This window comes from Poecilia mexicana, unplaced genomic scaffold (genome assembly GCF_051168715.1).
Source record: "Poecilia mexicana isolate PSO_F unplaced genomic scaffold, ASM5116871v1 scaffold_2, whole genome shotgun sequence".
NCBI classification, from domain to species: domain Eukaryota; kingdom Metazoa; phylum Chordata; class Actinopteri; order Cyprinodontiformes; family Poeciliidae; genus Poecilia; species Poecilia mexicana.
Window position 1 is genome coordinate 218,247 of NW_028263371.1, and position 21,585 is coordinate 239,831.

Genomic DNA, 21,585 nt, shown 5'->3' on the forward strand with positions numbered 1-21,585 from the left:
GTACCTTGTGTTTGTGCGGGTGTGAGTGTCTGTGCATATATGACCCTGTATAAGGAGTTTAAGTGTAACACAGGGCAGTAGGAAGCATGCAGTAAGACCTGAAGGCTAGCTAAAAGAGGAAGCAAGGATGCTGCACTTTGTCTGTTAGATTTAGAAACTCAGGAACACACACCGACATCCTGAGAGGTTCTTTTTTTCTTTTGGTGGCCAAGTTTGGTCCACCTTTTGGAATGTTCAATTAACTGACATCAACAATAACAAACAGTCGGTAAGTTTGAGCTTTCCCGTAAAAAAACAGATGCAGAATCTGTTTTTAGTTTGTGTGTGTGTGTTCGAGTGTTTGTACATCTGCAGGCAGGAGCTTCATTCTAACACTGGTTTCCCGAACACCTTCCCGCCTGCCTTCCAGTCTTTTACATAGATAGTAATTTTGATTCAAGTCAAGGATTACTTGGTAGTGAACTACTCTGTAAGCCATGCTGGCAGTGCAGTTTAGAGGCTCAGACAACAAACGTGTTAACAGGAGGAGAAATTATAGTGCAACAGGAGAGTCCTGGAGAGGAAGGGTGGGTGGATGGGTACTGTTGGGGTGAAATGTGTATGCATGTGTACGTCTGTGTGCAATCTCAGGTAAAAGGGGATCGTCTGTGACCCTTTAACTCAGAGAGAATGGGATGGGTTTGCTCGTCTTCCTAACATTTTCTTGTTTTTTTGTCAGATCCCACTGTTGGTGTTAGATTCTGCAGTGTCCCGCTTATTCCACAAGGAGTTCCATCTGTCTAGTTAGAAGTATTGTCAGTTTGTACCCTGCTGCCCACAGCTTCCAGCTAGTACACACACCAACACACACACACTACTCGTTTTGCAACTTTGCCTCCAGGTGTCCCTGTGGCCCCTTTACTGCCCTACAGAGGCTTTTCATAAAGAAATGTATTTACTCTGTTTCACTGTTAATCCCTTTGGTCCACTGCTGAGCTCAGTCTTTCACCCATGAGTGTGTCTGCGTGTGTGTGTATCTTCATATGTGCTTAGAACCAGAGCTGCCAGGTCCAGCCACACACACCTTCTCCTTGCATGCTTGTGTGTTTGGTGAGAGTAAAGCTGTGTTATTTGTGACTCTCAGACATCAGACTCGATGCTGGGCATGCGGCGATACAGCCGAGGCCGATTGCCGCCTGCACTCGAGGCTCGCGGTGCTGTCACATAGCTCATTGGCTGTGAGGCAGTGGGTGGAACCATGTAGGCCACCACAGGAGGGTCCTGCAGAGGGTAAAACACCTGTTGGTCAACATGACCACCATGCTGGTTGACATGATGGCTGCCGTGGTTGCCGAGGGTGAGGGACAGCTGCATCCTCTGCTTGTAGAGATCGTGGGAGGAAGTTTTCTGCGGCATGCGGGCGGCAGCCTGGGAGGTGTTGTCTCGTTGTGCTGTGCCGGGGGCTGAATACAGGAAGGGATTGTGTGATGGGCGATCCGGCAGAAGGCTCTTTGAGCGCCGTGGCATAGGCATCGGGATGTCCAGGCTGTGGTGGTGGGATGGAGACGGAGAGGGCGGGCTGCGGCTGCTGTATGGGCGGTCAGAGCGCATTGTGAGGACGTTGGCATAAGCCCCATCATCCAGGGTCAGCTCCCTGTCCCGGTCCCTGTCAGGAAGGCTGAGTCCTCGCATGTGGGGGTGAGGCTGTGACTGACGCTCCGGAATGCCGTCTGGAAGCACATTCTCGTAGGAGTGCTGCCGACTCAGCTGGAGGTGTTGGGCTGATGGGGAAGCGGGCAGAGGAGACGGCGAGGATGGGGTGGGCTCAAAGTGGCTGACAAGCCCGTCGCCCTCGCCCACTAGGCCAAGCTCGCTCTGTGGAAGGTAGTGAGTAAACATGTCACCACTGTGTGGGTGAGTGTGGGCGTAGTGTGAGTGCAGGTGGTCTTCACTGATGTCATACAGATTTCCCAGGTGGGCACAGGCGTCACAGCGTGCTTGAGGGGATCGAACAGTGTAGAGGCCAGAGTAACCGCTGAGCTTGGTCAGGCAGGTACGACAGTGACCAGGCCTGGCACCTTGGATGGCCGAGCCTGAACCAGGAGCTTCAAATGATCCTGCAGATTTGTCCTTTACACTAGATAGAGGAAGAAAAACTATCAAAATTGAGACAATTCAACCATGTGAATAATTATTAGTTTGCTTTTGGCAGGAACCCTTACTTGCTGTGTGTGTAGGTGCTGTATTTCTTGTCCTTTAGGGAGTGCAGGTCAGCCTCGGCACTGTGACTGTGGTGCAGGAGGCTGGCGCTCAGCTGCATAATTGGTGCATCTGACTGGTGTGAGTGTGAGTAAGTGCTGTCAGGTGGAAAGAGGTCAGGGGGGTAACTGTGGTCATCACCTCCCCCCTGGCTGTCTCTCTGGTAGGGAGGAGCAGATTGGAGGCTGGCCTGGTCAGAGTCAATGGAGTAGATCTTAGATCCTCGACTGCCTCCTTCACCTCCACCTGCGCCTCCGCCCCGCTTCCTCAGCTGATTGATTGGTTTAAATCCACCCCTCGCAGCCATAGAGTCAGAATCTTTGTGCGATGGAGGTCGACTAGAACACTCTGACATGTCTGAGTGTTGCGGCTCTTCCGGCAGGTAGCGCTGGCTCTTCATCTGTGGAGGCCCAGTCCCTGAAGCTGAGGTGGGGCTCGGGCCTCCAGGAGACACCACACTCGGTTGAGTCTTCAGCGTCTCCACGCTTTTCTTCCATAAGGCCCGTGGCTTTGATGCAGTGATAGCAGGCCCGGCCAGGCGGTTCTGGTCGTTATCATTGGTGATTGACAGCTGGGGCTTGTTGGGGCTGGTTTGGAGAGTCGGGGCTTTTTGTTGCCCGGGAAATGGTGCAGCATTGTTAAGATGGTTTTTATGTCGCCCGGACAATGACAGGAAAGCCTGTGGACCCGCAGCGTTGCTATAGAGACCAGGACCCTTCTGAGGCAGACTGTGGAGTGAGTTACCTAGGAGACAAAAAGACATGCTCCTCAGACAGGAGACAACAGTTGGATGATTGCATGAATGCTTCACCAGTTAGCCGATACATTACCTATTACCTTGGCACACAGAATACACAATCTATTGCTTTTGTAATCATGAGACATATTTGGACATGACCACCATAGACTATTATCAACACAAGGAGAAGCTTGATATATATCAAGCTTAGATGAGGTAAGCACTCAAATAAACATATCAAATATGAACAATAGGAGAAAACATATAGAGGTTATTTTGCATCAAATGGTGACTTGCTAAACCAATTAGTAAGCTTTTTCACATGTTGTCTCCTTGCTGCCACTAATTTATCAGTATATTCCATATATGGGAAGTGATTGGAAAATTATGTATGTTTTTAAAAAAAATAAAAAAAAAAATAAGAAAAATTGCTTCACTGATAAATCCATATAATCCATATAAACCCAGTACAACCAATTTTTGGTAACACTTTATTTGAAGGGGGGCAAATAAGGGGGTGAATAAGACTGAACATCAATAAGCCTTCATGAATATTTATGACTGTTGTCATAAAGCGTCATTCGGTAAATTATGACACTTTTAATACAAAGTTGACATTATTCAAAATGTCTTTGTTATGACAACTTGACATTAACCATGAAATCATTACTGTTTAAACTTTACCTTTAATAACAAAGTTACCTGATTTTTAAAGTGCAATCAGTAATACTTTTATAACAAATTTATATCAGTAATGATTTATTGGTTAATGTCAAGTTGTCATAACAAAGACATTTTCAATAATGTCAACTTTGTATTAAAAGTGTCATAATTTACCGAATGACGCTTTACGACAACAGTCATAAATATTCATGAAGGCTTATTCATGTTCATGACAGGTGTTATGACATGTTTATGACAGTGTCATGTCAATCTTATTCACCCCCCTTCAAATAAAGTGTTACCCAATTTTTTAAGTTACAAGAGCAATACAGCAATTTATTATTTTTGTGAAATCCAAATGTTCTGTGAAGGCCTCAGAGATCAGAGATCTGTTCAAAGCATGAACAATCAAACTGTCATAATAAAGTTGTGAGGTTGATAAAACAGGGTAAGGTGGGAGAAATTTCTTTACATGGCAACTCTTAGAGCTGCACATTACATTTCTGTCATTTTTCTGCCACACTACAACACTAAACTGAAAACAATTGTTTAATCAAAAATATAAGGCCTTCATGGCCAATTCCAGGACACAAAATGGTTTTATTTAGATTACTTTGAATTTTAAAGAGATTTTAATGTGATTTTCTTCTGTTTGACTGTAATTTATGCAACAGTAGTTAACATTTGTTGCTGTCTATCTTGGCCAGGTCTCCCTTGAAAAGGAAGTTGTTGATCTGAATGGGTCTGTCTGGTTAAATAAAGGTTAAAAAATAAATAAATAAATATTCCCATAAGGGAACAAGGTGGCAGCAGGATCATACTGTGGAGATGCTTTTTTTCAGGAGGGATGGAGAAACTGTTCAGAGTTGATGGAACCTACCTCATAAACAGGGCAGAGATTCACCTGTTAGCAAGACATTACAACAGAACACAAATAATGTTTATTGTCCCTCAGTGGGGAAAATCAAGTGTACTGCCAGCAAAGTGACAGAGAAACAGAAGCAGGCAAATTTGCACAATGTAAAATATAGCAATGAAAAATATGAGATAGGAGACAGGTCAAATTTACAGCATAAAAAATGCTGTACATGTCAGGGTCCCGGGTTATTTTGTGTCTGCTTTTGTACCTTATTGTTTATTCATTATCATGAGACTGAAATTTTACTTTCTGAAAAGTAAAGTTTCAGTCTTTCTCTTTTGATCAGTCTTTCCCAGCAGCTCCCCTGCTCCCTCACTCTCTTCTTTGCTTTTCTCACAGCTGCACCTTGTTAGTAATTAGTCCCAGTCCATTGTTCCAGCAATCAACCTCCCAGTGTCTAACAGCCTCTCCTCCTCCTTCACCAGTGCAGGTGATGCAGCCCGTCACCTGCATGTAACACAGTGCCCCTTTTGTTTCCAAGTTCTTACTTTATTATTTTCCATTAAACAACTCATCAACTCGCTGCAGCAGCCTCTTCTGCTTTTGGGTCCGACTTTCACCTACAAACCATGACAGAGCAGTTTTTAAAGACAGCATAGTTTTGGTTCAAAGAACTGTGCAGCTGAGTAGGACAACCACCATGCTGCAAAGTTTAGACTGATGCATATTCATATGTTAGAATCACTGAAAAATCAGTCCAAGAGAAGAATCTTTGGCAAAACTTGAAAATTGATGTTTATAGATGCGTTCCAGTCAGTCTTTCTGAGGTGGAGCTTTTAAGAAAAGAATGAGCAACTGTTGTATGTAGAATAATTCTCTATTGAAACAGAATTCAAATGCATACAATTTATTATTTATTACGTTTTGAATGCAGTGCATTATTTTTTTTTATTATGTGCTACTTTGTGTTCTATCACATTTAAATTAAAAAAAAGGAACTGAAGTTGAGGATTTAATGGGACAAAATGTAAAAAAAAAAACAACTTCTGTTTGCAAGACACTGCATGTAAGAGTGGTACAGTACCTTTGCCTGACATCATGTCTAGGATGCTGGGTTGTAGAAGGACAGTGTTGCGTTTGGGTGATGACATTGCGATGGACTTGGCAGATTTGAGCAAGTGCAGCATGTTGGCTTGAGGACTGAAGTCCAGCTCTGGCGCCTTCTTCTTCATGTCAATGTGAACGCCGTGGATACAGCTCCATATACCCTGAGATGAGCACAGGACAGGAAATTAAAGAGAAAATGGCAGGTGAGGAAATTAAAGACAGAGGCTGACTGAGATAGAGATAATTGAAAAGTAAAGGTGATTCCTAAATCAGTGACTTTATCCAAAGAAAGTTCAAATAAGCACAGGATTAATTTCCTTGCAAAGACAAGTAATAGAGACCCCTACTTTGTTTTTAAGAGGGTTTACTGGAAACCTTAACCTAATTATATTTTATAGCATGGCAAAGGGAGATAATCACCACATTTTTAGATGAATTACTTTCAGCGGTGCTTGATAACTAAATCTAGGGGATGATGTCACTGGAGGGGGGTCTCTGAGTGCAACAAAATGTTCTTCCTACAGTCACTTAACCTCCAGCACCTCTGCTCAAGCAGCATGTGCACGCTGAGACAGACACACACTTGGAGACACATTGAACACGTTTTTTGTAAGACTCTTAATGTGTGAAATGCTGCTCGTCTGGAATAAAAGCCCTGCCTGAGACAGAGGCATCAAATATGAATAATGTAAAAGTGGTCGTTCTTACTGTGCCCATTTGTGTTTTGTGCGTACATTAAGGTTTGTATGCCTGTGCCTCAACCAGTCCATCTGTGGTTTCATCAGCTTATGGGACTTGCATACATTTAACCATTTTCAACTTGGTAGACCTGCTTGTGAATGTGTGTGTGTGTGTGTGTGAGAGAGAGAGAGAGAGAGAGCGCGAGCGAGAGGATGGAGAAAACAGGCCTTCTGCAAAGTTTCTGCAGCCTGTAAAAGTCTGGAATTTGAGAAAGAAAAGTATTTTTTTCAGGTCAGTAAAAACTATGTAAAAAAATGTAATATGAAAGAAAATAAAAGATAGAAAATAATTTATTTTAGATTTTATTGCTTTCTCCATGGTATAAATGTTCCATTAATTCATCTTTTCCCTTTCTTGTTAAATATAGACTTGCTACTTTTGACTCGAATAGCAATTCATCCAATCACATGGCAGCAACTGAAAGCCTTTATTTAGGCCACCAGTGTCCAAAGTGAGTCCTCAAGGGCCAGGATCCTGCATGTTTGGTTCAACAGACGTGAACTAAATGGTGGCTTGTTAGCAGGCCTCTGCCTTTCACAGTCACTATCAGGGTGTTAAACCAGGGAAAAAACTAAAGGCGCTTTTCCATTGGCACGTTGCGCTCTGACCAGTTGGATGTGGTTTGGTCCTACATGGGGTAGTGACTTTTCCATTTACGCTCTATTCCTCACTATTGTGGGGAGAGGGGGGGGCATGAGCAGCAGCAACTGTGGTCAACTCTCCACTGATATTTGCAGAAACATTAATTAATGGAGAACCTTCAGGTTCTGGTTCTGATGGACTAAAATAAACCCAGATATTTAAAAAGTTTTATAGAAATTCTTTGCTGGTCCAAACAAAATGACAAAGACTCAGATCAGCTGGTTATTTCGGCATACATATAAATATAATTACATTCTGGCACTTGTTATTAAATGTGCAACATTTTAGATTTAGATAATGCAGTCAAAAGATGTAAACCAATAGCCATGCATAAACTTTATTATTGTCTTTTATTAACTAAAGTAAAAATAAAATTTACAAGCTAATATTTGCCACTATTTGTCAGCACAAAACCGCAGCTCCAACAGAAACATAGCACAGCATCATTGTTTCTCTTCAGAGCAACCAGTTGCTAGCAGCACTGCTAAATCACAGCTGTTCTTATTCTGCTGCTAAACTTAATGTGTTCCTGGTGCTGCTCCTGATTATATTCATACTAGCTCCTCCGTCCCAGCAGAAGGCATGTTCACGGTCCACAGCTAAACTATGATGTTTGAAGTTTTCAGTGAAGTAAATCAGGAGTAAATCAGCAAATGCGGCCCACTGTCAATCAACAATAAAAGACATTTGTGTACTGAGACACAGTACACAAATGTGCTTGGATGTGTTGAGGCACATCCAAAAAGGGCACAACATATTTGAGGACATGGATGCAAGAATGAGGGTTCAAAAGTTATTTTATTTTAAAACACTCTTGGAATTTTCTTTTGCTTCAGCTGCTGTGATTTTCTGTGAAGAAGAAAAAAGAGAGTTAAATATCCTCAAACCCCGTGTCCCCCCCAAAAAAACAAAAAACAAAAGTATTAACAGGAAAGATGGACCTGGTGAGCCCATCAAAAAGAACACAGGGGCCACAGGATGGCTCCTGTGTAGGGGACCCTACCCAGCACAGGGCCGTCGAAGCCCCTACTAGTACCAGACTAAAGCAAAAAAGTATCTATTGCAAAAGAACAAATCAAAAACAGGACAACCGGTCCCACCAGGCCAAAATCACAACAAAAAAGCAAATAAACAAAGGCTAACAGAACTATCGCATGGCAGGCTGGAGACATTAGCTGCAGCCTACAGCCACTGGTTTCAAGACGCATCCCTGGTGGTTATGGAGTGAGAAGAAGCAAGACAAAGGGGCGGGTTTACACACACACGTGCGTTGAATCCAGCCTATATATAGGCGGACCAACAGCGCTACAACTAAACGTAATTGAATTAATTACAAAAATAAAAAATTATTCAAACTCCTAAATATATCAAAAACCAGGGAAAAAGTCATTTAATTAAAGTCTATAAACAAAACAATCTAGAAAAAAAATAGACAAAAACAATCATAATGTGCCCAAAGCACATAACACCCACAATAAAATAGAAAAACACGTATTGCACATTCCTGCATGCATTCCAGCAAGTAAATGAACCAGCAAATCAGACCAGAGCATCAGAAGCCTGGTCTGTATGTTCCTACTTTATTTAACAATCTGACTGATGTTGGGACAAATTAAGTTTTGAATCTGTTACGTCTACCAGCAGGGATTCAAAGGCGTTTCAGCACCCTCTGTCTGAGAGTGTCTGATTAATTTGATTTATTCAGCCCTTTATATCTTCAATTGAAATCTCAAACGGCTCATTCATACGCTGATGATGGCTGAAGGCTGACAGAAGCAAGGCTGTATATTTTGCACCAACACCAGAAGTGTCTTGCCCAGAGATGCAAACGACGAGGATGCAGACTGAGAATCAAACCAGCAGTAGGCCAATTGCAGGGTAAACTCCTACTGCCGTTGCCACCATTGCCACCGTTGCCTGTTGTGTACCTAATGATATTAATATTATGATTTTAGTAGTTTTGTTTCCCTTCTGTGCAATTCTTTCCATGGAGCAGCAAATTCATTTTGGTCTCAGCTGGACTCTAATCAAATAATTCTCCTCTTTATCACACACACACACACACACACACACACACGCACACCTACACACACACACACACACACACACACACACACACACACACACACACACACACACACACAGTTTGGCAAATAAATGGTTTTCACAGCCCCAAATTCAAACAGCAACAGAGGTGGTGAACACCAGTTCACTGCAAATCAAAACAAAATTTGATGCTGTTACATTTGAAGGTAAATTCTGAGGAACCGGCTCCAGCAGAGGGAAAAGTGTTAACTGTGTGTGTTTGATTTCCTCTCACCCTGCTGATAGTGAAGAGCATACCCGGCCTGCCAGAGCAGACACCGGTGAAGCAGTATCTCAGCCTCCAGTAGAAAAGGTGCTCTGAGATGAAGGTGAGGATGGACAGGCCCATGGCTGTAGCCAGCATGTAGAAGACTCCTGCCATGTTGTCCACATCCAGCTGACTGGACATCACCTCATTCTTTTCATTATGGCAGATCCCGGTCAGCCACTGCGCCTCCAGTTCCTCCATCTCACCTGTTGGAAAAGTAGAAAAACAAAGTGTCTTAAAATGGATGAATGGCAAAGATGAAAGATAAAAGATTTTGGGACAAGTAGAAAGAGTAATTCAGGGATGAAGTGGATGCAATATCAAATGAAAGCAAAGAGGATAAAAACAGAAAACACCATGGGAGAAAAAGGGATAAATACCCCAAAATCTTTTAGGATTGTTTTTATATTCATTTTTATATTCAGATTTAGTTATTCTCAGAAAGGTAAGACCTCTTAAACAGCATACTAATTTTTATCATAGCATAATTTTGATGACAGTCCATCACTAAAATATTTAATATGCCAGTTTAACAGAACATATTTACACAGCATGCTCACTTTAGAAGCTACTCTTGCTGTCGCAATAATAAGACTTTTTGTTCATATTATCAGGATAATGCTATATATGACTTTTAAACTTTTGAAAAAAATCACTTTGTCTCAGGTTCAACTACTGCAGTTTGCCAAAGCCCAGCTTTGTTTTGTCAAGTTTTTATTTCCAAAAACACCATATCTAACAGAATGCTTTCTTCATTTTATCATTTTAGAGAAGCACTGTTTTTACTCTGTTTGTTTGCCACCAACTATTCATACACTTTAGTCATCTATAAATGGAGCAAACATCTCATTTCAAGTCTCTTAACAGTCCTAATGTAAAGAAACCAACTTTGCAAGAAAATAAAAAACTTGCATTTTTATTTATAATTAATTTACTAATAATTAATTATTAACTAATCATGCTAAAATCTGCCCTCCAAAAAACAAGCTTCTACATGTACATGTTTGGTGAAATCACATACTGTAAGTTAGTAGGACAGATGATCAGAGCTATTCCAACACTTCTAACTTGCCTATTGTAAAAGTTCAAATACCAAATAAACCTTAATTTGCATTAGCACACAGAGTAGAAAATGTTTTCTGTTGCTGTTTGAATTTGAAGAAGCTAATATCTCCAGTCTTCTTTATTTCTGCTCTTGGGGGTACAGCCAATAAGAGTCAATAAATTAAATGCAGCTTCAGGATTAGCTGCTTTGGAAGCAGGTAGCATTGCAGCATTTTCTTTATCTTAGATATTTCGTATGAAAAACAGCATATTAGGATATGTGAGCACATGAAATGAAATGAAATGAAATTTTATTCGAACATGATACAAATATAAAAATAAAATAGTGCACAGTAACAAGAAGTGCATAAGAAAGAAGAGAAAATACAGATTTTTTTGTTTCAGTTAACATATCATGCTCAAAATGGGGTAGGAAGAAGTGAGAACTTATAAACTCCTACCCCCTAAACACTTGAAACTTTAGAGTCCTACTGTCATTAAAAAAATCACAATCAAAGTGGCAGTCAGAAGTAACAGTTACTAATATTTACCTATACATTTTCCCATTTTATGCTGGTTTGTCTTTCTAAACCCTTACACCAAGTTATCTGCAATACACACCTTATTGCTTTCTGTCACCCATATGTGTATCTATTGAAAATTACCTCTTTGTACTTTCTTTTGAATTGTGTTAAACTATTGCTTTGTTTTAAATCTTCATGTAACTTGTTCCATAACTTTACACCTTATGTACATGCGCATACACATGTACATACACACACCTCTTAGAGTAGTGATGATGAAATGGTGTGTTAAGATGAGACCCTGGTAGCTTTCTTAAAGGGGAAAGGAGGAGTACAAGATTGTTTTTTTGTATAAGGACAAAGACAAAGACTGTTCACTTTAAAGACCGACAGAACCTCAAAAACCTGACTAATACATGACGAAGCATCTTACCGTCTCCTATGATGCTAAGTATAGCCAGATCGACTAAACGTTTCCAATACGATCCCTTCTGAAGTGCGATCCCATAACCTGTGGTGGCAAAGATGTATCCGCTGCCGATGGTGACCAGCTTACAGCCGTCGTCTCTGCCTGCCATGTAGTTCAAGACTGCAGCATCGTAAATGAAGGCGTCCAGCTTTCTGTGACAAAAACCAGTTCAAATTCAGCATGAAATCAAAGGGTGAAAAAAAACACAATAATCATGTATGGAAATAATAAAGAGATAAATATTAGGTAAAACATTACTAATTTTCTAAAAAACTAATCAGGTAAAACAATCTTTTTTTATTTGCTACATATTTTGGATCTACAACTTTTAAAAATCTTACGGTCAAAATAAAAACATATTCAGGCCTTTGATTTAATAGATTGCAGAATCCCATTTTGCTGAAACTGCTGCTAATTTTTTAAAACATGAATATCAGTCTCTTCCCTTCAGTTTTTCGCGATTCCTCAATAACAGAAATTTACGCAAAGTCAACAGATCCCTGCAATTTTTGAGCAACTGGAAAGTAAATATTGCAAATTTTCCACAGGATTTGCTCAAAAACACTGAGTTATGTGACTGTTAATTCCCACCTATAGGTCAAAGTATTTCTTACTTCTGCGACTCTATTACTTCCGCTTCACTTGTTTTACTTACAGTTTCAAAATGCCATTTAGTTTTCTTATATGCCAACATTGATATAACTGATTATTATAAACTTTTGTGGAAAATACCTGTACTTCTGTAGTTGGTTGTAAAATTGAATAATAAAAGTTTTTCACTGATTAGGTAAAAATCACTCCCTTCAGATCTAACTGTAGCTTGAAAATGGTCTCAGTAAAAAGCGCCAGCCAGATTACTTGGGTGCTTCACATTTATAGTTGTTCTATGGCTTATATTTCTTAGGGAAATAAAATGTAATACAATACATTAATTTATTAAATTTAGCTTAAAAACAGCGTAGTATATTTTGGGAAGATAGTGCTCTTATGTTTCTTTTGTACCTGAACACAAGTCCCCAGATTGACTTTCATGACAATTTTCACTTCTGACATTGTTTACATATGACTCAGCTGAAAACCTTCTTTACATAGTTTTGATGTTGTATAACTAAGTTTAATCTGAGATGTTAGAAACAAACATTTTGCATATGCTGTGCTATATCAATATAATAATTAATACACAATCTAAAAGTAAAATTATGTTTAATACCCTGAAGATCAAAGCCTACACTGTAAACCAGCTCTGCTATTAGTGGGAGCTACAGAGGGAGAATAAAAGGTAGGCAACTCCAGAGCAAATTACAGTTTGTCTCTTTTGGCTGCGTCCCTTTTTTGTACAGCAGCAGGAGTTTATAATGAGCAGTTGCAAACATGTTACTGTCAGTAACAGAAACACAGAGCAAAGCTACCTCTATACTTTGGCACAAGTTAAAGCTGGGCACCAAGGGTTTGGGTTATTCTTAAATACATGTGCTGGTTGAGAATCATACTCTCAGCTGCAGGGCAATGTAATGTGAGAGGAGCTGACTTGATAAATTTACATTACCCTGTCTTGAGGCTGACCAATGCATCCACAACACCAGTCTGGTGGTACTTAGTCATGTACTGGTGCATATCTGGGTAGTTCTTCCGAATGTTGCGCTCAGTGCTTCCGTTGGGAACCGTCCCAAAGCGAAATGGCGGGGAGTAGGAGTGCGGCTTCTGGAACTGAGGGGAGAAGAAGAATGAAAGCAAGAAAAATATGGCATTTGTTAAAAGAGACTTACACCGATGTGTGGGAGGAGCGCAGAGGGGAGAGGCAAAGATAAAAGGCGTGAGTGACATCAGGAAGAGAGAAACGAAAGAAAGGAAAAGAAGAAAAGAAAAGTTCAAGTAGTAGTGGGGGCAAACATGAAGAAAAAGTAAAGGTGGGAGGACAGAGGAATGGAGGACAGTGGCAAGAAGAGACAGACAAGGAAGGAAAGATAGCAGAGAGGACTCATCAGTCATCATCATTGTGTATCCAGTGTAGTGTAAGACTGGCTGGGGTTCTGCTGACACTGCCAAGCTCTGAAAACTACACACATTCTTGCCTTTGATCTGTGCAGCATGCATGTGTGTGTGTCTGTGACTCTGCTGTGCTGGCAGTGATAGTGAGGTGACAGGGACGGCCAGTGGGTTTGGGCTGTGAAGCCTGAGGGCACTCCCCAGAGAGTCTTGTCTGGCCGCAGGCCTGGCATCCATTACAAGAGCAACCCTGACTGCGAATGTGTTTAGTTTCCTCTATGCGTATATGTGTGTGTACCTATGTTTGTATAAACCCACCTTTTTGTCAGACAGTCCAGTGACTTGGTCCACAAATTCTTCCTGGATCATAAAGGCGGCCAGGTTGGCAGTGTACGAGGCCAGGAAGATGACAGCAAAGAAGGCCCACACTGACACAATGAATTTACTGGTGGTGCCTTTGGGGTTCTGCACAGGCACAGAGTTGTTGAAAACCAGACCCCACAGCAGCCATATGGCCTTTCCAATGGTGAATGATGGACCATGTGGGTCTGAGAGATCAGCCGGAGCAATACAAAAAAAAATGGAAAAGGATTGCATGATGAGTCAAAGATAAAGCATAGTGAAACACTGAACTCACATTTTTATCTGATGGTGTCAAAATACCACCAGATTCGTCTTGTGTTCTAGAGGCATGGACCAATTATTAGTATGAAGGTACATAAGAGGCTATAAATTGTTACAGTTATACTAAAAGTTTCCATCTCACTGTTCCTATGATTCAAAGTTTTTTAATCAGATGTAACTGAAGCAAGCTGGAGTGACCAGAATTATCTCCATTACCTCCACCTGTTGATATGCACTGCCTGCTAGTGGCTGAAAGAAACCAAACCTTTGTTGCACAGCAATGCACATAGTGTATCTTTTTTATATCCACAAAGGTTTTTATTGTCTTTTATTCCTATTTATTCATTCATATAGTCTAACACTGACCATTACCCTAAATCTAACCATTACTCTTCCTCTAGAGCAGGGGTGTCAAACTCAATTTCACCGGGGGCCACTTCAGCATATTGGCCACCCTCAAAGGGCCACATTGACGGTACAAATCAGGAGTGCCCAGCTGCAGTCCTTCAGACTGCAACTTTTAGATGCATCCCTGCTAAAACACACCCAGGCAAAAGGTTGACTTCCCTCATTAGCAGCAACTCAGTTCTGTAGAGGCTTATAATGAGTAAATGATCCAGGTGTGTTAGAGAAGGAACGCATCTAAAGTTGCAGATGGTAGCTCTGGAAAACTAGACTTGGGCACCCCTAGCATAAAATGTATGAAAATACAATGTTAAAAATAAATTGAACACCTCATATTGTTTGTTAAACAACTCTTTGAGCTTCTGGTTAGGAAGCGCATTCGAAACCTTTGTTTGAAATGGCGCGTTAAATTCAAGTCTCCATTACAGACCAGAGAAAACTAAAGAGAATGCAACTTTGTGTTAATCCATCTGAGGAGCCGGCAGTTTATCTTGAGGAAATAAATGACGATGCAAAAGTTAATTAGACTGTAACATGCGCAGTCCGCTGCTCAACCACTGCGGAGGCAGTTACGTTACGCCACTGCGAAGAATTAAAAACCGCTGGGAGTAACTCATCCAGCGGATTTAACAAATGGAGCCTTCTGGGTTCACGTTACCCAGGAGAGCGGAGTTCAGTTGATCTGTTTGGATCAGACAGATCCAACTGACTGATGAATTAGCGCAGATTTTTCTGCAGATTTGAACTAGGAGGAAGTGCGTTCAGACCCCAGCGGGTGAAGTGATGCTAATTTAAGTGAAGTCCCTAAATTTAATTTATTAAAAGTTATTGGGGCCTCAGTCAGTGGTTTTTTTGTCACTACGGAGAAAAATGTAGATGCATTTATCTGCTTAATTTGTGATGGGATCAGGATTCACGGTGAATATTCACTAAACCGCATAAAATGCGACTAAATAGCCGATGTTAATATGATTATAATTTCACGGATAAAAATAGTACAGGGCCAATTTTTTTTTTTTTTTATGTTGTCGGTCAAGATAACGGATAACAACAAAAGTCTAGCGCGACCCGCCGCCCTGACACCAACTCACACACATCTTCATTCAGTCTTACTTGTAGATCGATTTTTCTTTTCTTGGACGTTTTGATGTTAGCTTGTCGAAGTCTCAGTTTTATTCGCTGGTAAAATCAATAAGCAGCTTAAGGTGACTCTGCTGCTCTCTAGTGGCGAGAAGCCGTAATGTTGGCTGGTAACAATCGGAATGCATTATGGGAGATGTAGTTTGTCGTCAATTCGTGCTCAAAACCTATTTTAAGTCAATCATGGACCTATAAAACGCTGGGGGGCCACATAAAATGACATGGCGGGCCACATGTGGCCCACGGGCCTTGAGTTTGACACATGTGCTCTAGAGCAACCACAAGTCTCTATTGAAGTTTCTCTGACTAATGCTCACTTATTAGTTTAACTGGGCAGCCATAAGAACACTGTCCACTTCAGCTGTTCATTCATACACTTAACATTTTTCTGATGATTTTTTTTATTACTTAAATCTGTTCTAAACCACCCCATAATTGTATCTTTGACCTTGTTGTGTTCCTTTTTCTTTATGATGCTGGTAGCTCACTTATAATCTTTATGAAACCTCTGAAGTACTGTGGCCGACAGGTGCAAACGAGTAGCAAACAGCTTAACAAGCAGCAAACAGGTGCAAACACAAAGCACATAGCAAAAAAAAAAAAGCTGCCAACAAATGTATAAAATAAAAAAAAAAACAATTGCAACAGAAAAGCGATGCAAACAGAAAAAAAAAAATGCAGCAACAGAAAACAGAAGCTAAAACCTTCAATCAACAAAACGCATGCAAAAAAAAAAAAATGCTGCAAACACAGAACCGCTAATGTGAGAGGAATAGTCATGCTTTTATTTTGAAATTTTCAGTAAGCTTTATTTTAAAGGGCTATACTAATCCTATGAGTAACAGTGGTTGGATTAAACCTGTTATATAATGCTCAAAACATTCCGCCATGTCTTTAGTTGTAACATTCTGCTCAGCCTTCTTAAGTTAGAGTTCCACTGTCATTGTAGTTCTTAACTGCCAGCTCAGCCCTCCTCTGTAATAACTGAGAGTTCTGCCATCACTGTAGTTCTAAGCAGGGCCTGGGTTTCAGATGACGTCATCCAATGCAGATGGAGGGCCGGAAGTAAATGCAGCCCATTTATTTCTGTTGATCCAGCATTAAAATGCCTAAAGTCTATGTTCTGTACGGTTGTTCCAGCCATTCTAATAGAGAGAAAGATAAACCTTATTTTCGTGTTTCAAAGGTAGTTGGTCATAAGGGAGTTAATTTTAAAAACTTACTGAAAAAGAGGAGAAAAGTGGATCAATACAGCTAAAAACAGGAGATGCGGAAACTAACAACACCACAGTTTGCAGCGCCCACTTTCTAACAGTTAATGACCACATTGTTTAAATTGTATTTTCAGATGTTTTATTGGACAGTTACGTAGACAGACAAGTATTCATATGTAAGGTAAAATATATTATTTTTATGGCCTAGCTTGGTTGTCCTCAGAGTGCAAATGTTGTTAGCAGCTAATTCAGTGCTGGACAGAATATAATGTCCGAGTCCCATTGAATATAATGTTTAGTCAGTTGGACTTTCATGCTAAAAAAGAGCTAAATAAATATAACCTACCCAGCCATACAGTCACAGTGAGCTGTGACTTTTCCCCCACATGCTTCGTGTCTGGTCACGAAGTATATTCGTGGCCAGACATGAACATGGGGTTTCTGTAGATCGGAGCGAATCATGGACCTACACTGGACCTGAATCCAGCGTCCTACAACGACTCAACATTAACATACAACTCCAGCATGAATTTTGGTTTACAGAAGCTAAATAAATGATTTACCAGGAGATCCAAGCACATAGATCTCCTGGTAAATCTATGTGTTAGTGGTAGCAACACATAGATTGGCAATGTTGTTAGCGGTAGCATCATTGTCATAGACTAATTACCTAAAATAGCACAATTCACTACTCAAGTCGACAACCATCTAATGCTTCTTTTGATCCTAAATGCTTGACCCAACTTGAAACTAAATAACTGTATTCTCCAGGCTTTTGAAAACTTTCTTCTGGCTCGTTGTACAATATTGAACTAAACAAGTGTAAAAGTGGGTTGGCTCTCACATTGTTGTCAGTGAGGCAGTATTTTTTTCTGTAAGATTGACCAGCAGCCTGAACGACATTTGCCCCCCAAATCCAACCAAGTACTAAAAAGAGAAGCTATGTCAGTTTGAAATGTAGTTGATGGGATGACAACCAGGGGGCCGTTGCTCAGGAGCTCTCGGAAATTGGTTTTACATTTTGTGCAAGAGTTTGCAATGTATAGTTCCCGATCTGTGTTACCACCAAGGGAATCCACCCAAATCAACACAGAGTCCAGTAAACATGTCATGTCAAAGTCTTTTCCCAAATTTGGTGGCAGTTTGCTCCCCCTCAGCTCCATCAGAACTGGGGAGATCTCCTTTTGGGAAAAGCATTTGCTTGGCTGTAGGACAGTTGAGTGGATGAGACTCACACAGCAGGGAATGGATGAAGTCTCTAGAAATACCTTCTCCTTAGCAAGAAGCCTCCTGGTGACCCTCAGGTGCAGGACACTTTGAAGAGTGGCATTCAACCAACTGTTTTAGAGTTCGTTGGAGAACTTACAGAAGTTCTTCTCGATGTCTCCTTGTGGTGCAGCTGCCATTCTCTCCTCATCTGGGATGTCAGAGCCAACTCTCTGTCCTGGATTGTTAACGTACCCATCCAGGGAACAGTTAACCTCAAAGACAACAGTTACTCTACCATTCAGAGATGGTCTTTTTGACAAATCAGTGGCTGTGACATCTCTGTCGACTCCCTTTCGTTCTGGTAATTGAAAGACACTCGTAAATGTGTCTTTCAGAGAACTCTTCTCTGGCAAAGCCAGAGATGAAATTGATGGAGCCAAAACTTTCGCTGTCAGTTCAGCAAAAGCTTTGGCAGAGAGGTCATCCACAGATAAATATTCCCCAGCCGGGTTAGATTTTAATTTGGGAATGATTGGAAAACCGTTCCCTGAGGCTGAACTCTCACACTATAGATCATCTTGTACCATCTGACTTGCAGAACAAACCTCTCCGACCGGGTTGGTTTGGTCAAAGACAGTTTGATCGTCCTTAGTACTGTCTTGTGAGGTCTGAGGTCACACAGACATCAGTCGCGTGTTCAGAACAAACCTCCCCGACTGGGTCGGTTTCTTCTTTGGGATTGGATGAACATACAGTCCAAAATAAATCGCTTTCATCCTGAGAGGGACTTTCATGCAAATCCTTCCCTGGAAAGTAATAGTGAAATATTTTCTTCAAACCTGTGGTGATGGTGTATCCAAGCCCGAAACTGAGCGGGAGAAAGAAAGGGACTAGTGCCTTCGTAATACTAAACTTCCTGATACGCAAAATTGAACCTCCAAGAACCGTTCGGATCCTAACCGATGTATTGAGACACAAGCATTCAAGCATCAGAACTTCTTTGATCTATTGTGATGTACATGATGTCATCTATGACTTCATCGGTGAGCTCACTGTAGTTGGGGCAGTCTTGCTTCTGATCGTTGCTATGAAAATGATGCATGAGTCAAACTGAAATAATGGCTAAATATTTTAATAATATTTATTATTATTTAAGAGATATGTATGTATATGATTGAATTTTTGCATTTGTGGTTTTCCATACTTGCTGCAGTATCCATTATTATTTTTTTATTCAAAAAAAAAAAAAAGGCTCTAGTGGCCTTTATTTGAAAGTAGTTTGACAGGAAACAGGGTAATGGGAAGACATGCAGCAAATGTCGCCAGGCCGGGAATAGAACCTGCGACTAACACCACGAGGACTAAGGCCTCAATACGTGGGTCGTTCTTTGCCTCTGCACCATCACAGCAACCATCCATTATTATTTTTAAACACAATCCTAACTGTAGCGTCGTGCTTCGAGCTCACGTCAGCAAATAAACGATTGCTTACATGCAGTAACTCGTGGACCACTAAGAGGCATCTGCGGACCACCAGTGGTCCGGGGACCACAGTTTGAGAAAGACTGATCTAAAGCAAGTACTGGTCAACCTCACACTGTTGCTTACTGGACCTGTTCTAGTTATTACTTCCAGTTGAGGCTGAATATTTTGAACTGTACTATTTTAATCTCTAGTAGAGCCTTTGCTTTAAATTTTCACATATGTATTATATTACAATATTTTATAGTTCTTAACTGCCGAATCAGCCCTCCTTTGTAGTATCTGAGTGTTCCACCAGTAATGTAGTTGTAACATTCTGCTCAGCCTTCTTCTGTAGTAACTCAGAGTTCCACCATCATTGTAGTTCTTAACTGCCAACTCAGCCCTCGCAAGTCAGTCACTGCCCTCCCTATGCATTGCTATGGCAGGTCCCAATTATCAGAATAAATCAGAATAAATATTATCAAAATAATTGTACGCTGCTTGGAAGGGTACACTCTTTGGAAGAGTGTACTTCATATCACAGTATGATGTGATTTATTTTTTGTTTGACTCCCCCTAGTGGTCTGGAGTACTTCTGTTTTGTGGAGTGAATTTGCTGTTTTTGCTATTTGCAGCGTTTCTCCCACTTGCAGCTTGTTCTTGTGACTGCAGGGTTTATTTGTCATTGCAGAATTTCTTGTGATTGCAACCTTTTATTTTGTTGATGGAAGATTTTTGCTTCTATTTTCTGTCACTGAAGCATTTTTGTTTGCAGCATTTTTCTGTTTCATTTGTTTTTTCGATTTTTGCACCTGTTGGCAGCTCATTTCGCAATTTGCACGTCAGCCACAGTACAGAGGGTCTCAAAGAACAGCTGAATTTAAACTGGAATTAAAGTTCACTTCATATATAAGTAGCTTCCACTGCTTGTTCTGCATTTTCTTTAGAGATAATGTGGCTGTGTACAAATGCACACCACACTTTTCTTAAAGCAAAGCACCACTTTGTCTTTTAACATTACACATAATCCCAACAAATACACTGAAGTTGGTGTTTTTTTATATGACAACTGGGATGAAGACTTTCCAATAACTGCATGTTTGCTTTTATCATTTTAAAGGAAAATAAGTAGTATAGAATCATCATACTGAAAATTCATGCTACAGTGTTAATAATATAATCTTTTTAGCTGTGGAGATGCTTTATCAGTCTATATAAGATTAACATTAAGCCAAACACAGAGGTGCCACATAGTGTTTCAGTAAATAAAGTAAATATTCATGACTGACCTAGTAGTAGATAAACATGTTGCCTCTGAGTTCAGAGGCAACATGTTAGCTTCAGGTTCTATGTTTTGATGTTGCATTCAAACAAAAGTTCCTGAGAGCAGATTCAGGAAAAAAATGGGAATGTCATCTTGCTTTTGCATGAATTGATTCAAGTCACAGCAGTAATAGGTCACTTTTTTCTTGCTTAGGGGAAAACTTTGATTTACCACTTCCTGCTGCTGGTAAAATTATTGGTGTGATATTCCATATAACATGTGTGTGTGCAGGTCTACCTTTGCCTTGGGCCAGGTTGCGGTTGAAGCCCAGTGGACTGACAAATTCAAAGAGGAAGACGGCAATGGCTGTGACAATCAGCAGCATCACAAACATCATCACCCAAACTGATGCACTGAAGGGCTCTGGGGAGAGAAAGAGACACTCAGTGTTTGTGAAACTGAGTCCATGAGCTGAAGAGATGTCAAAGAGGAGAAGGAAATGCACAAGAAAAGCAACACGGTTGAGGGGGAGGGAGATACAAAAAGATGACGGAGGAGACACCAGTGAGAGGCTAGGGAAGGAAGGAGAGGGAGAGAGTTAGTCACAGAGAGTTTGAAGGAACACATTTCCATATTTTTCATTATTCCCTCGGATGAGAGCTGAGAAACGGAGAGGCTCAGGGCAGAGGGGGACGGAGGAAAAGAAGGAGGAGAGACAGAGGAAGGTGGAAGAGACGAGATTCAAACTAAGTGATCTGATGTGCCGCCACTATCAACATGAATGTGTGATTTATTTGTGTGCGTATGAGTCTGTGCTTGGTGTGCAGCAGGCCAGGAGTTCAGACAGCGGGATGAGTGCCAGAGCTGCTGAACCCACACAATGTGTGTGTGCCTCTGTGT

At 40.9% G+C, this 21,585-nt stretch overlaps 1 protein-coding gene across 2 annotated transcripts in view; it reads right to left on the reverse strand.

Annotated features, from left to right (window-relative positions):
* Positions 1 to 478: 478 nt before the first annotated feature.
* grin2ab (glutamate receptor, ionotropic, N-methyl D-aspartate 2A, b) overlaps positions 479 to 21,585 on the reverse strand; it is a 150,605-nt gene continuing 129,498 nt past the window's right edge. The window contains exons 13-21 of one of the 2 annotated variants that reach the window (XM_088008481.1): positions 20,983 to 21,108; positions 13,684 to 13,913; positions 12,926 to 13,086; positions 11,344 to 11,531; positions 9,310 to 9,548; positions 5,561 to 5,767; positions 4,462 to 4,516; positions 2,202 to 2,982; positions 479 to 2,116 (exon numbers count right to left, since the gene is read on the reverse strand). In XM_088008481.1, the coding sequence (XP_087864607.1) occupies positions 1,120 to 2,116; positions 2,202 to 2,982; positions 4,462 to 4,516; positions 5,561 to 5,767; positions 9,310 to 9,548; positions 11,344 to 11,531; positions 12,926 to 13,086; positions 13,684 to 13,913; positions 20,983 to 21,108 (2,984 nt within the window). In that variant the 3' untranslated portion in view covers positions 479 to 1,119. The remainder of the gene's footprint in view (positions 2,117 to 2,201; positions 2,983 to 4,461; positions 4,517 to 5,560; positions 5,768 to 9,309; positions 9,549 to 11,343; positions 11,532 to 12,925; positions 13,087 to 13,683; positions 13,914 to 20,982; positions 21,109 to 21,585) is intronic. The other variant, XM_088008485.1, reaches the window with a different exon arrangement.